Source organism: Pseudoliparis swirei, chromosome 2 (assembly GCF_029220125.1).
Source record: "Pseudoliparis swirei isolate HS2019 ecotype Mariana Trench chromosome 2, NWPU_hadal_v1, whole genome shotgun sequence".
Lineage (NCBI taxonomy): Eukaryota > Metazoa > Chordata > Actinopteri > Perciformes > Liparidae > Pseudoliparis > Pseudoliparis swirei.
The window spans coordinates 7,707,502-7,722,336 of NC_079389.1; the positions used below are offsets into that span (position 1 = coordinate 7,707,502).

General features: G+C 42.2%; 1 protein-coding gene across 1 annotated transcript; it reads left to right on the forward strand.

The window, feature by feature from the left end:
* The first annotated feature begins 10,606 nt into the window (after window positions 1-10,606).
* Window positions 10,607-14,277, forward strand: si:ch211-199f5.1 (protocadherin-8). The gene is made up of 3 exons (XM_056435184.1): window positions 10,607-13,072; window positions 13,177-13,375; window positions 13,671-14,277. Exons 1-3 carry the CDS (start codon window positions 10,607-10,609, stop codon window positions 13,982-13,984), a joined length of 2,979 nt encoding a protein of 992 aa, XP_056291159.1. The 3' UTR covers window positions 13,985-14,277.
* The last annotated feature ends 558 nt before the right edge of the window (window positions 14,278-14,835 follow it).

Here is a 14,835-nt window from a genome sequence, read left to right on the forward strand (position 1 = left end):
CATCTTCGGGTGTGCTGTGAACTGTAAATTTCAGATTCAGACAGCCCAAGGCCCAAGGCCATGAGCCGCCAACGCTGCTGAAGCACTCTGTTGCTTCACACATCTGAAATTGGCTGACATGTTTAAGTTTGCCGCACCTTTGCTCAATCTTCGCGTGATTGCTCTCAGGAAAGCGTGCAAAGCCAAGTGACTCAAGACCTACATGTGTCAGGGCAATGAAGTTTTACCTTCTCTAAATGGAGTCTGCATTTCCAGAAATGCCATATAGGCACATTCTGAGGAGATTTATGGTAGATGCAGAAAGGCTGCTATACACATCAGCATGTAACATGGTAATCTGAGAAAGAATTGTTGACAGATAGTTTTCCCATTCTACTCAGCACCCCCATGGCGCTTTAATCCCTTAATAATTTACCAATAACTGTTAAGGATTTAATGTCACTCCTACGTATTTTGTGGGTTTGACTTGATTTACTCCCAGTTAGTCTGAACCCAGCACACAGCTTAGAATCCCTGAGCGCATAAAATCTTTAAATTCTTCACTCATGGGTCATATAATTAGACAGGATGTTCTGAGGCGGTCGAACAGGAAGTCAAGATGACCATTTCGACCTGAGTCAGTATATCAATGTCAAGATAGCCTCCTTTGACTTGCTTCTGTTGAATATGAGAATAAGACGTGAGGGAAAATTCAACTTTAAAAGAGAAAAGAGAAATGTCCTTAATATGTTGTCTAAAATAAAGTAATAAAAGAGTTTATTAATTCACTTTGTGAGAGCAGCAATTGAATGAAGTTGTGGCACCCAAATTGTTCGTATTCCAGTTTAGAAAGAAATGTAGATCACTCCAGTGAAGATGAAAAATGAATAAAGAAAAAAACTCGACATTTCGCCCTCAAAAATCCTGCAGTTAATTTTTTATGGCCGTACCTTTTCAGAGACTTGTCTGTTTGATGTAATATTGGGCTGACAGTTATTGGTTTTTGGTGTTTACTTCTTATCACTTCAGAAAACTGGCGAGGACAATTTATACTCTGGATGCCCATAAAGCGGCATCAAAACTTAAGATCTTGACGCCCTGGAAACATCATAAAAGCTTTATATAATGCTGCTCTTTGTGTAATTGTGCTATCCTTTGTGTGTGTGTGTGTGTGTGTGTGTGTGTGTGTGTGTGTGTGTGTGTGTGTGTGTTAAGAGGATGACAGATGTTTGAAATTGCTTCAGTATTTTTTCTCCCCTGACATATCACAACACACTGTCGAGGCATCTCCAATGCTCCTCTTTCTCCTCCTGCTGCCTCATGTGCAGCCTCACCCACTCACACACTGGGCTGGATACAAGTGCAGACAGGAAATGATTGTTTTTTCACTCCCCTTACCAACGTTAGACTTTTACAAAATATAACAACTAACCTGCAATAAGTGTTCATTGTATCATCTGCTGGCACATTTGATCAAAAAGATTCAAGATTCAAGATGTTTTATTTGTCACATACACACACAGGGTGTGCAGTGAAATGAAAGTGGTGGCAATCAGAGGGAATGCAAGTACAGGCAACACACACACACCTATTACAAAAAAAAACACAATATTTACAGTAAGTGTGTGTGTGTGTGTGTGTGTGTGTGCCTAAGAGGGAGTGTGTGTGGGGGGTGGTCAGGGGGGTGGTGAGGTTCACAGTCCTGATGCTGAGGAAAAGAAACTCTCTCTCGTCTCTCTCTCTTGCTGTTCTGACAGGCGTGCGCCTGCCTGACCGCAGCAAAAAGTCTGTTGTGTTGTTGTTGTTGGGGTGAGGAGATCCTTCATGATGCTGCCTCTGGTTTTCCTGCACCCTGTGTGTACAAGTGGGGGTGGGTGGTGTAGTTCATTACTTGCGTTCAGCTTCAGCTACTCTCACCAAACCTTCCTGGAGCCCTGTCTGAGAGGGCAGGCCAAACCAGGCTCTCCTGTCAGTCTCCTCACCCAGGACGAGTTCCAGGACTGAAGGATCCTGGGACTGAAGGATCCTTAATTTTCTCAGCTGCCTGAGGGTGTTGAGGGCGCTGAGAGGCGCTTGCTTCAGGTGTGTGTGTGTGTGTGTTGTTGACCATGTCAGATCTCTCTGATGTGTACTCCCAGGTATCACCCTCTCCTCCCCTCTCCCAGTGGTCCCAGTGGTGGTGTCCCTCCTCTGTTGTTTCCTACCCTGTACCTCCCATCAGCCCAGTGTTTTTCCATGGCTTTTGGTGACACTGCATGATGACCAGAGTGTCAGACAAGCAGGCACAGGCCAGATCAGGTAGGCGCTCTCAGGTGGGGCCTAGACATCAGGCCCACCACCACACCACCATGTTGAGATGGTTGGAGATGGGAACCTGGCCACTGGCCACAGTGTGTAGTGTAGTACAAGGGGTTAGGGGCTGGGGGATCCTGCCTGGGGATCCTGTGTTCAGGGTGAGGATTTGAGGTGTTCAGGAACCCCCACCACACAGACCTCCTGGATCCTGGCTGGATCAGCTCACACAGGGGGCACACAGTCCAGCTCAATCAGCAGCCCTGCCAGTCAGTCTGACTATGGTGTTGAAAAGCTGAACAATCAATGAACACAGCTATAATCAAGCAACCCCCCCCTCTCCATCAGCCCCCCTCTGAGAGTGAGGTGTGCAGTACCTGTGAGACAGCCGAGACCGTAAGCACTATCAAGCTGATGAGTTCCATGGAAGAAGGAGGAAGGGAAGGGATGCTGGAGGAAGGGAGCTTCAGCATTTCAGTCACCATCGTAGGAGGGGCACCGAGGAGGTACCCGTCTGGCCATTCATACATGCTGGACTTGGGTCATCTGGGGGGAGAGAATCTCTTGAAGCAGGCGGGGACCAGCCAGGAGAGCAGAGAGGGTGAAAGGTTGTGGAACACTGGAGGTAGCTGGTTAGCACAGGTCTTCAGTACTGCTCTGGTGCTCTGGTGTTCTCTTTCCTGCCTTTCACCCTCAACACTGCCACTCTACAACTGTGCTGTGGTGCAGCCTCAGCAGAGTGTCGGTGCGGCGGCAGAACTCACCTCGGCTACGCTTACGATGTTGTTTGCAGCGCGCTGAGCTAAGTTGTTGTGTTGTTCAGCTCAAACTTGCTAATAAGAGCAAAGGTAGTCATGCGTCCGCTGCGGATCGTCGTGGTAGTCCTGCTTGGTCTGCTCTGTTGGTTGTGATAGATAGTCCGTAGCCTGCATCTTTAAAAGGGAGAAAACAGTAAAGAAATGGTCTCAAGTGGTTCAAAGGGTTTGAAGTGGAAGAAGAGCGGATTGATGTTAGCGCTGCCGGCCTCCGAGAAGAACTGGCCGGCGGTCTAATCAGAGACCAACAAGGCCCCCCCCCTGCCTCCACACAGCCATAGGATTTTCTCTCACTATTCAGGGGCTGATAGATGAGCCTCTCTTTGTATTTCTGCCATGCACTTTCTTAAATCTGAAAAGCCAATTCATCTTTGGCAAACGCAAGAGAAGGAGGGAGTAAACGAGAAATTTCAAAAGTCATTTTTTCACTCCTTGCCAGCACTCGAGTGTCATTCACGAGCTCTCCGAGCACTTTGATTCTCCTTCATTAATTGTCCCTGTGCTTCACCCACGTCACGTGCCTTGACTACAACCGAAGCTGAGGAGATGGTTACTCAACGATTCCCCTCTATCTTGTTCTCCGTGTTGATAAGTTCACTATAAATAAGGAACAGTGTGCATAGTGTTCATTGAGTGAAAGATATCACAGAAAAAGGGGGATATATGATATACCTTTATGTGTTTATGTTTCCTGATGGACTGGATTAATCTTGGATTAATCTTTTCAGGTACAGTGCTTTTCAGACTTCTGGGTAAAGTAGTTTATCTATGCTTGCTGTTAAATTGAATTCTAGGATTTAGTCGGCCAGTCAAATAACCAGTGTAATAAATTAAAATTACCCTTTTGTGTCGTAGGGCATCAGAGAGGCTGCTGTGCAGAGAGGCTGTTTGAAGATTAGGCAATTTCATTACACACATGTCAACAACATGAACAAAGTTTAATGGTATGTTATTGAACTTTGGGGCATTTTTTTCATACATCCAGTGGCAAAATGAAAGCCTATTTTTCAGGAAGAGGATTATTTTTCAGCCAATGAACACAATATACACCACAGTATTTGTTTTTAATCCTGCAGTGTTTTACTGAGCCCATGTGCAGAGAGAGAAACGGTGTCATGTTTAATTAGCAAATTCTCACAGTGGATGTGGACACCTTGTTGACACATCCATTCCACATGAGCTATTGCTGATTCCTTTGAATGCAATTTACATAATTATAACTCTTCCAGTCCTGTAGAGCACATGCCTCAAACACCACGTTGCTCGCAGCAAAAAACAGCATGAGGAGAAACAGCCATATTAACGCTCGTGGCAAGAAAACACTAAATGTTGAAGCCGCCTCCTCCATATGCGTTGTATGAGACATGATGGCCAAGCTGCATTACTGATATGACCCCCTACCCCCCATATGTGTGCATGCATAACACCGCCTCCTCGTAAAACATACACACAAAGAGAGAAAATCTCACTGCCTGAGAAATATGACCTACATTTCTTCAATGCTTTGCACTTACTGTACATATTTAAGTTGATCTGCTTCCAATATGCAAAACCCATAGCGTACTGCCTCATTCCAAAACATCCATTCGAATTTACGTGCACAATATTGCAAAACGAGACTCACCACCGATGAGTCTATGAGCTCTATGGTAACATTCAAAGTCAAACAACACCCATCTTCCCCAAAGAACTATAAATGACAGTCGGAATTGCCAAAACATACTGTCAGAGGGCCCCTCCAAAGCTCCCAGCATTGAATTTTCCTCTGAATCTCGTCTGGCTAATCTAATAACTTTGTTTATGTCTGCTATGGTCCATGTCTGGAGAGACACCTTGAACACTGGGATACAGCTCTCAGTCCAAACATAAAGAGAGAAATGAAATATTCACCCGTCTGATTGTCTCCAAACTCCAGGATAAGAATCAATAAAACATAGCATTGGCTTCTCTCTGAGTTTAAGACTTCCGATGGGGTTTGAAACCTCCATGTGACGTCGGAGGCTTTACTCTCGTATGTGAAAACACCAGAGTTTTATTTTGATGTTTGAACTAATCATCGGAGAGCATCTTCAGAACAAAAAGATCTGATGTTGCCTGTGGGATCTGTGGCCATCTGAGAGTTCAGCCTGTATTTAAAAGCATGTTTTGAAGAATGCATTTTAACAGCCCCATAATAAACTAAGGCGATCCATACTGCCTCTCATCTACAAAACTCAGCCAATATTTTTTTTCCTCGCATAGGCTTCGACATGTTTTCGAATGTCCTGAGCTATTGCCTTGGTGAGTAAAACTGACTTCAAAGATGTGTTGACTCAATAACCTCACTGCTATGCTTGAAGACAACTTTCACGTGAAGGTTAAATACTTGTGAGGTATGTCACTTGTGGCAATACAATGGGGCAATTGTGGAGACAAGGTCAACATATGTACCAATGTAACACAAAAGACACGGCTAAATAGGAGGAGACTGTGACCTCATTATCTCAGAGGGGAAAGAAATCCTTTCAGCCCCAACTCTATAAATATCAGTTAAACAAAGACAAAAGATAACAATAGTGGTATTGAAACACTGTCTCCTACAATGCCGTCTCATTTTTTATGATTTTTTTCTCACAGATTTCTGTTGGAGTTTTCAATATGAATCAAAGAGAACTAAAACATAACAAAAGTATGCTTTGTTTGAGTTTGTGGAGCATCATATTCTGTCTTAAAATACGTATGTTTTTTTTAACGTAACGGAGATTAATTAAAATATATCAACATTTACTTTGTGTTTGCACTCGGGAAGTCTCCTGGGTAATAGGACATTGTTTGTCAGAAATTGTTTGTAATACATCATCAACAAATGTAATCTTGGGTAAAGTAGGCCTATGCTTCTCTTGAAATGTAATTGACAATGCACTTTTGTTCTGTGGGAATATGATTTTTTAGGAGAATAGGCTGTTTATTGTGTAGAGTTAGATCAAAAAAGATCAAGACCCCTCTCATACCTGCATTGTTAATATGAAGCTACAGCCAGTTAGCTTAGCTTAGCAAAAAGGCTGGAGAAAAGGGGGAAACAGCTAGTCTGCCTGTGTCCAAAGTAAACTACATTATTTGTCCCGCCCCACTACTGATCACTAATTCTTTAATCTGTACAAAAAACATAAGCCAAGCTAGCAGTTCCCCGTTTGTTTGTGCTACGCTTAGCTAACCAGTTGCTTTAGTTTAAAACAGTGTAACAATTCTCTCAGAATTTGGCAAGAAAAATGAAAATACTTCCTAAAATGTCAAACTATTCCTGTAATATTACTTTCAAAGCAGGTATAGAACACGTGACATCACAATCAAGTAGCCTGAACGTTTTACTTATAAATGTGTGGTAATTTTGCTGATGTGTCAGAGGCCCACTTAAGCTAAAATGTAACTTAAATCTCAGATATTAATGTCAAGTTGAACAAGAAACACAAAGAGTTTCATGGAGAGAGAGAGAGAGAGAGAGAGAGAGAGAGAGAGAGAGAGAGAGAGAGAGAGGAAGCCATATCTTGAGTTCTTTGATGCAAGTGCTCTCCCACTAGAGCAATATTCAGAGCAGAGCTCCACCAAAGTATAATTTGCCTCTGATTTCTAATCTTTGTAAAAGAATGTATGGCTAAGTGCCTTCTACCAATGCAGACTTCTTCAGGCACATTATGGACCAGAGTGATTAGAAAACTTAAAATGCAAAGGCATCCATTGAAACTGAATGCATTTACAATCCCATTAAATATGGAATTGTGTCTTTGGGCCAACAGTACATTTGAAATATCTTTGCCTGCAACAGTTTACATTTTTTTTCTCTCAATTACTTTCCGTCTGCCGCTTGCTTCCTTTGCTCTTCTGGTTAATATGTTTGATGCTGTGAATAAGCTGCACTTGACACAATTATATTGCATTTATCATAAATATTTTATCATGATTTTCTATCAGCATCATGCAACCATATTTTTATTGACTGATGCTTTTTGTAGTTGGTTGCTTTAACCCTGAGTAACACTATATTAATATATATATAATATATTTTAACAATGAACTCATATTAATACAAAATGTAGCTTGAATCAGGAGCATCCTGTGGAAGTGACTTTTATTTCATATATTAAAATAAAGTATTTTTTTTAAGTATCAAATTGTTCTCTCTGTTTTATTGGCATTTTTAACCGTAGATCACTGCTTGTATGAAAGTCAGACATCCGTGCAGTTTGAATCTCTGACACGTCATGAGCAGAAAATATATCGCTGCAAAAAACACATTTTACGTATTTAATCTTTTTGATTTTGTAATCCAAAGTAAACCGCCCACATCGAATCTATGATCACCTCTGTTCTCATTAGAGTAAAACATGTGGCTCTTAATTGAGATGAAAGAAACACACATGTTTATCAAAGTGTTCATTAACGAACAGCTCCAGCGTTGAATCTGACACCATCAGTTGTACACATATTATCACAGGCATGCAGACATGTCTTCCGTATTCATTATGTTGATTAGTATGATATTAAACTAGCTTTAGAATGCAATATAAACTCCACCAGTCAATATTTCAATCTCATAGGAGAGTTGAGTTTGTAATTTATTTATTTCGATATGTTGGACAATGCTATGGTAATAAGTTGCCTACTTATACACCAGCAGACATGGAACATTAGCCTTTAATTGGAGTCATGTTTGTGTCTGCTTGATGAAGATAATCACTCTGCTCTGTCTGCTTTTCACCAATTCCCTTTACAAAAACACCTGTCTCTTTTGCTGCTAAATACTCCACTATGTTCACCGGTTACCGTGTCTGTCTGCTCTTGTTGTTGCTGTTGTTGTTGTTGTTGTTGTTGTTTTTCACTCTAAATAGCTTCCTGCAACTGCTGATATGACACTGATAAGAGCATAAAGCCAAAATGGTTAAGTTAATAATGTTGAAATACACAACACGGTCAGTTGAAAATGATCTGTCTTGTCACTGTTTGCAACGTTGCACGTATACATTGTAACCGTTGTTTTGAAAATATGCTTAGTTGAGCTTTTATTGTCACCATCCACAAAATACCCCTTTAGTGGGTTGTTCACTTCACCATTTGTATCGATTTCACCCTCAGTCAAGCACCTCCAAGTTTCACCTGTAAATGACAGCACAAGTTAAAGAAAATGCTTCCCAATTAATCATGTTTTCTGACATTTTAAAATAAGAAAATGCATTTAGGTCCATTCGTATATTTCCCATGAGTGGTTAGTTTCAACAAACAAAATGTTCACATTGTGCTTCATGAAATGTCGGCAGACTGTGATTCTAGATGAGTAGAAATCAATTATTGTTTGTATTGTATTACTGGATATTACCTTATTGCTAAACTTGATTTAAACTGAATGTATTCTCCAAATGTGATAGTCTTTGATCAGAGAAACAAACACAATCTGTCACAGTTGTTTTCCATTAGCTGGAAGGCTTATACTGTGAAATTGCCCACCTCCCTTTGCCGTTAACTTTTTCCTTTCAATGTCTCTTGAGCTTTTCACAATGTTTCAGATGATTATTGCTATAGTGTTCGTGTTATGGTTCAGATTATTGTTAATGCTTCAACCGTAGCACACTGCAGATGATAAGGCTGACTAACAACCGGTTCTGTGCCAAATACACACAAACTGTAAACAACTCTCCTCATCGCTCTATTAGAATATCCGGTAGATAAAGAAGTTGTAAGTAAATACTCAGAGACAAACTGTGAGCAGAGGCCACGAACATGTGTCTTGCATCCAGATGCTGGCTAGAAGAACAATTATTCTCAGGTTTTTATCCGATGTGATTTCAACAGCAGAGAAAATGTGAAAAAACCCACATAATTATACTGTAGAAAGAAAACACTCTATCAAATCTAATAAACTTCACTAGAGGTTGGACAGAGCAGCTAAACAGAAGAGATGGGCATGAACACAAGTCTGTGAAAAATAAAACACATCCTTAGTGAAGATTTACAGATTTAATTTTGATATGATCGCACTTCAAAAAATTGGGAAATTATCTGAACCAGGGTTTACATGAACTGTGCCAGATAAAATATAAATGTGTTGCAATCTAATTCAGTATAATATGCAAGCAAAGTGTAGATTAGATTACATGGTTGGATGTTGAGGCTATATCCTGGTGGAATAGTATGTGTTGATAGTGTTCCACCTTTGCATTTGAGGAGATGTATAGAACAAATAAATATAATAAAGCATGTTAATGTATTGAATTTCTATCTAATCTGGGAATTTTTGCATCTTTTCAGCCACAATAACTTTAGTCAGTGTTGAGCGATAAGACTCAAAGACATTGTCCAATTCCACCTGAAGGTGCTGGATTGTGCTGAGGGTGAGGGCTCTGTGCAAACCCATCAAGTTATTCTCCTTAATACCATTTTTGTACATACTTCTGCTTTGTATACTGGCACGTTGTCGTGTTGACAGAGGAAACAGGAAGTCACTGCCAGAAAGTTGAAGCACACTTCTGTCCCAAACATCATTGTGCACAGTGCTCTCCACATGCCTTTGTCAACATAGTTGAATGAACAATATAAAGGTGCAATAGTATATGATTCATCCTTATCGTGGTATTCCAAATGTGAATCTAATGTTATGTTTCAGAACAGCAGATTATGTTTTCAGAGTTGTAGTCAAACATCCGGAGATAAACATTTGTAGCTTACAAATATCCCCAGCAGGTGAGATGCGGGATGTAAGATCTACATTGGTAAGATAAACAACCTCATGATTGCATGTGAGAACATTTTATCTTTGAGACTCTTCAAAGTGTTCCTTCATTCATCTGATGTTATACGGTTATGTGAGATGAGGATCATCATTAAATAAAAGGTAAAAGAAAAAGAAAACACGTGTAAAGGTATGGCGATCCGAAGTGATTGATCAATCAATCATCACTCCTCCCTCAAAGGTTAGGTGGATGCTTATAATAATAAGCAGTTTTTTCTTCTTTGTTCCAATCAGTTTGCTCAGCGCTCGTCTCGCGCGTGCATATTCGTGCACATGAGCGCACACGTGCACACATCAGGCACGCTCAATAGACAACACTAAACATTACAAGAAGGGCAAACAGGCTTTTTTTCTAAATAAAAGCAGCACTCGGTGTTGGCTGCAAAACGACGATAACAGTGCGGGGACTATCTTCAAGCAATGGCATATCTGTTCTTCTATTCTGTAACTTCCTTCAGCGTGTATACCTACAGTCTCAAAAAAACAGGCTTATAGAGCGTCTTCTTTTTTTTCACGCTGGGATATTTTTTAATTCTGGAGCGAGGGATTGGTCACACTTTGTCTCATTAGCATGAGGAGCTGTATAAACCCCGCCACTGCAGGATTGTGAGCTGTGTTGAAGGCGAGGCAACAAGCGTATCTGACTGGCTGCGCGCGAGGAGCGATAACTTTCACTTCCAGCACAGTTCAGTTCATAAAAGTGGGAGCTGCATGGAGAGCTCACTCCGGACGTGAACTGCTCTCGTCTGTTCAGTACGCAATGAGGCTGCTTACCGAGGGGAGGATTACTACGAAGATGATAAAGGGCAAATGTATAACTTATTGGCACCGGTGGATTTTTATTTTCTCAATCTATCAATTCTTATTTGCCTCACTGGCTCAGTCCGAGGGAAATACTGTTCGATACCAGACCAATGAGGAGGACTCGTCAGGTACAGTCATCGGACACCTTGCCAAGGACATGTCCTTGACTCTGTCTCATTCCTCCAAGACCAATTTCAGGATGATGAAACAATTCAACGATTCCTTCATCAGGGTGAGAGAAAGCAACGGGGAACTCACTGTCGGGGAACGAATCGACCGAGAAAGAATCTGCAGACACACTCTCCAGTGTCTGATCACTTTTGACGTGGTGCATTTCTCCAAAGACCGCTACAGATTGATTCACGTCGAGGTGGAGATACAGGACATCAATGACAACTCTCCGGAGTTTCCAAACAAAGAATCTATTGTGGAGATCTCGGAGAACGCAGCGGTGGGGTCTCGCATCCCGTTAGACCCGGCTGCGGACGCGGACGTTGGGTCCAACTACATCCAAAGCTATCAAATTTCTGTCAACAGTCATTTCACCATTGATGTACTCCTGAGAGCGGATGGGGTTAAATATGCGGAATTGGTGCTAATGAGAGCGCTAGACAGGGAGACCCAGTCATCATGCACCGTGGAGCTGGTCGCCACAGACGGAGGGAACCCTTACAGATCGGGGTCAACAAAGATCACGATCAAAGTCACTGACTTTAATGACAATAGTCCCGTTTTTGACCAGAATAGTTTCTCTGTCAGTCTACCGGAGGACGCACCGGCTGGCGCTGCCATCCTGGACTTAAACGCAGTTGATGCTGATGAGGGCTTGAACGGAGAGGTCGTCTACGGGTTCGGAAAACAGGTTTCTCATGAGATCCGACAACTTTTCCAAGTGGATCATAAATCCGGTCGACTGACGCTCAGGAGCACTGTGGATTTCGAGGACAAAAACACGTATGAGCTAGACGTGCAGGCGACCGATCTGGGACCCAACCCGACCCCCTCCGTGTGCAAAATCATAATCCACGTCACCGACGTTAATGACAACGTGCCGGAAATCAGCATCACCCCGATGACCTCCACCACGACGGGCATTGCATACATCAGCGAGGGGGCAGACAAGGACAGTCTGGTGGCGCTGATCAGCACCTTGGACAGAGACTCGGGCGTCAACAGCCAGGTCCACTGCACGGTGTACGGCCACGACCATTTCAAACTCCGACAGGCGTACGAGGACAGCTACATGATAGTTACAGCGGCAGTTCTCGACAGGGAGAGGATTAGTGAGTATAATTTGACAGTCATGGCTGAGGATTTTGGGTCACCTCCGCTGAGAAAGATCACTCAGTACACCATCAGACTGAGCGACGAGAATGACAACGCCCCTCACTTCACCAAAGCTGTGTATGAAGTTTCAGTGGCGGAGAACAACGCCCCCGGAGCTTATATCACCACAGTTGAGGCCAGTGACGCGGATCTGGGCAATAACGGCAAAATTGCATACAGACTGGTGGACAGTGTCATCATGGGGTCCCCAGTAAACACCTTTGTGTCTCTTAATTCCGTGTCTGGCTCTATATATGCACTAAGAAGTTTTAATTACGAAGTGATGAAGCTGCTAGACATACACGTTCAAGCAAGTGATGGGGGGTCACCGAAGCTGCAGGGCACAGCTGTCATCAGACTACAAATAGTTGATCAGAATGACAACCAGCCATCTATCATAGAGCCACCCCTTTACAAAGGATCTGCTGAGGTTTTCCTGCCTAAAGATACACTTGCAGGTTATGTGGTAACCCAGATAAAGTCCACAGATGCTGATGAAGGCATAAATGCACAGTTGTCCTATAAAATCACAGAGGGGGGACACCTGGGTTTCTCTATCAACAAAGACAATGGGAAGGTGTATGTGAGCCGACAGCTGACATATGATCTCGCAGACAATGTCAAAGTCACAGTCTCGGTCAGTGACAATGGATCCCCGGCACTTACCTCCACAGCTATTATACACTTCAGCTTCATAGAAGGAACTCTACCCAGTCTGCCTTCTTTGGCTCAAAATGGCAGCGAGGAGCTCTTTGAATGGGACATATCCATCGCCATAATCATTGTCCTGGCAGGGAGCTGCTCTCTCTTCCTGCTGGCTATTGTTCTCATCACAACCATTTGCAGCCGCCGGAAAAAAGAGACAGGGGAGGGGGGTTACGATGATAAAGAAGAAGCACAGAATATGGAGAAAGATGAAAGTGGTCATGTTGATTCATTGATTGCAAACCACAAAGGCAAAGTGTTTGATGCCCATCCGTTTCCAGAGAACCCTCGATTGGCCAGCAGCAACACAACAGAGACAGGCTGTGAGGATGGCAGGCAGACGGCAGACGTCTTTGACTCCAACAGCAGGGTGATGGATGGCAAATTAAAGGTAAAATATTATTATTCTGAGATATTTTGTCTTTATTTCGCGCCAATTGTCATTTTCTGAATTGTGACTCAAAATCTGCGTTGCATGTGTTTGTCTCTTCGCAGGGTTACTCAACGCTACCAGGATATGGGAAAGAAACCGTCAGACCAATAACAATATGGAAGGGTAATTCATTCACAACAATCTCAGCGAGAGATCCACACATCAGTGGCAAGGACAGTGGAAAAGGGGACAGTGACTTCAATGATAGTGATTCTGACATAAGTGGAGATGTGCACAAAAAAGAGTCGCCGCCAACAAACAGTGAGTGTCAACAAAACATTGCGAGAAATAATAATTTCATGGAAATTGAGAGAAATAAGCATTATTTGAAGAGGTGAAATCCATGCAGTGATGTGACATGCATTCGTTTTTGCTTCTTACAGTGTGGTTTATATTTATCATACAGACCTTGTTACAATAATGTGTTTTCTAAAAACTGGACATGATTGATCTTACACCGGGGCTCACTGGGGGTTTTCAGCACCAAAACAACTTCAACCAGGTGTTTCAGCAAATGTATTGCTCTCCATCCTGACAGCCCTGCTGTTTCCCACAGGTCTCTGGGCATGTACTAGCGAGTGCAAAGTGTTGGGACACTCAGACCGATGCTGGAGCCCTTCGGCTACAAGGCCCAACACCAGCATGGCCTGCGGACCACATCTGTCAACCTTCAACAAGACTGCCTCACTTCCCCGGAACACCGCAAGGGAAAACTACTTTCCAGCTCACATACCCAAAACCAACGCTCTGCAGAGTGTGTACGAAAAAGTTCAACACGAGGAATGTGATTATATTCTCGTTGGTCCGCCGACACCGGCGAGAATACAGGAAGCGGATGAGATGTCTATTCCAGAGTGCACAAACTCTTAAAGATCAAACGTTGATCTAAAGGGATCCGGTCTTTATACTGTACAGTATACTTTTGTCCTAATTTAATCTATGTTGGATTGTTGGAAGTGTTTTGTAGTATGTCATGTGTCTTTTGGCTCATATATGACTGTTTATTGTATCAAGTGTAATATGCAAAATTTTGTACATTAATAATATATTTTTCATAATGATTCAATGTAAAGAAGAATTTTATTCTGAACCTTTGAGAGCATGTGTTACTATTTAAGCCCTATGTACATTTAGGCTGAAAGGGGACTCTCTGCTGTGGAAAACAATCAATATGAAAGATTACCATGTTTGTGGTAGAATTTGTCACATTTTGTTGCACAAATAAACAGTTAAAAACAGTTTAAAGCATGAGCCATCTGGGCTTACAACTCCTAAATGTATTCTCATAGTTAAGAAGAACCTATTTTTCGGAGGAAATATTCACAACAGCACACAGACTAACCTCAATTATCCAACTGAATGCATTTTTATTTGCCTTCAGAGCTTTTAAGTCACAATAAATTAAGTGTGGCACTCCAACAATTACATTTTAATTGACAGAAGGCATAAGCCACGATCATATTTTGTGTACAACAATGTAGTTACTGGACTGCCCTACTCTGCATACAAATACTACATTTCAAATCAAATGCTTTTACAATTATATATATTTTTTGAAGGTCAAAGAATTCTCTCACCTTTTCTGATTGCCTCCCAGCTAACCAATTACCCAAATACGTGGTTCAATCTGTTTCCAAGCAACAGCAGTCCTGCACATTCAAATCTCCTTTTCTTCTTTCCTAGTTATGATAAGGATGGAGTAACCTTGGCCACCTTACTCC

What these genes read in the sequence shown, in the direction of transcription:
- si:ch211-199f5.1 (XM_056435184.1), top strand. Translation starts at nt 10,607, where the DNA reads ATGAGGCTGCTTACCGAGGGGAGGATTACTACGAAGATGATAAAGGGC. An exon ending in TGATGGATGGCAAATTAAAG is followed by an intron (nt 13,073 to 13,176) that starts GTAAAATATTAT and finishes GTCTCTTCGCAG; the next exon opens with GGTTACTCAACGCTACCAGG. An exon ending in AGAGTCGCCGCCAACAAACA is followed by an intron (nt 13,376 to 13,670) that starts GTGAGTGTCAAC and finishes TGTTTCCCACAG; the next exon opens with GTCTCTGGGCATGTACTAGC.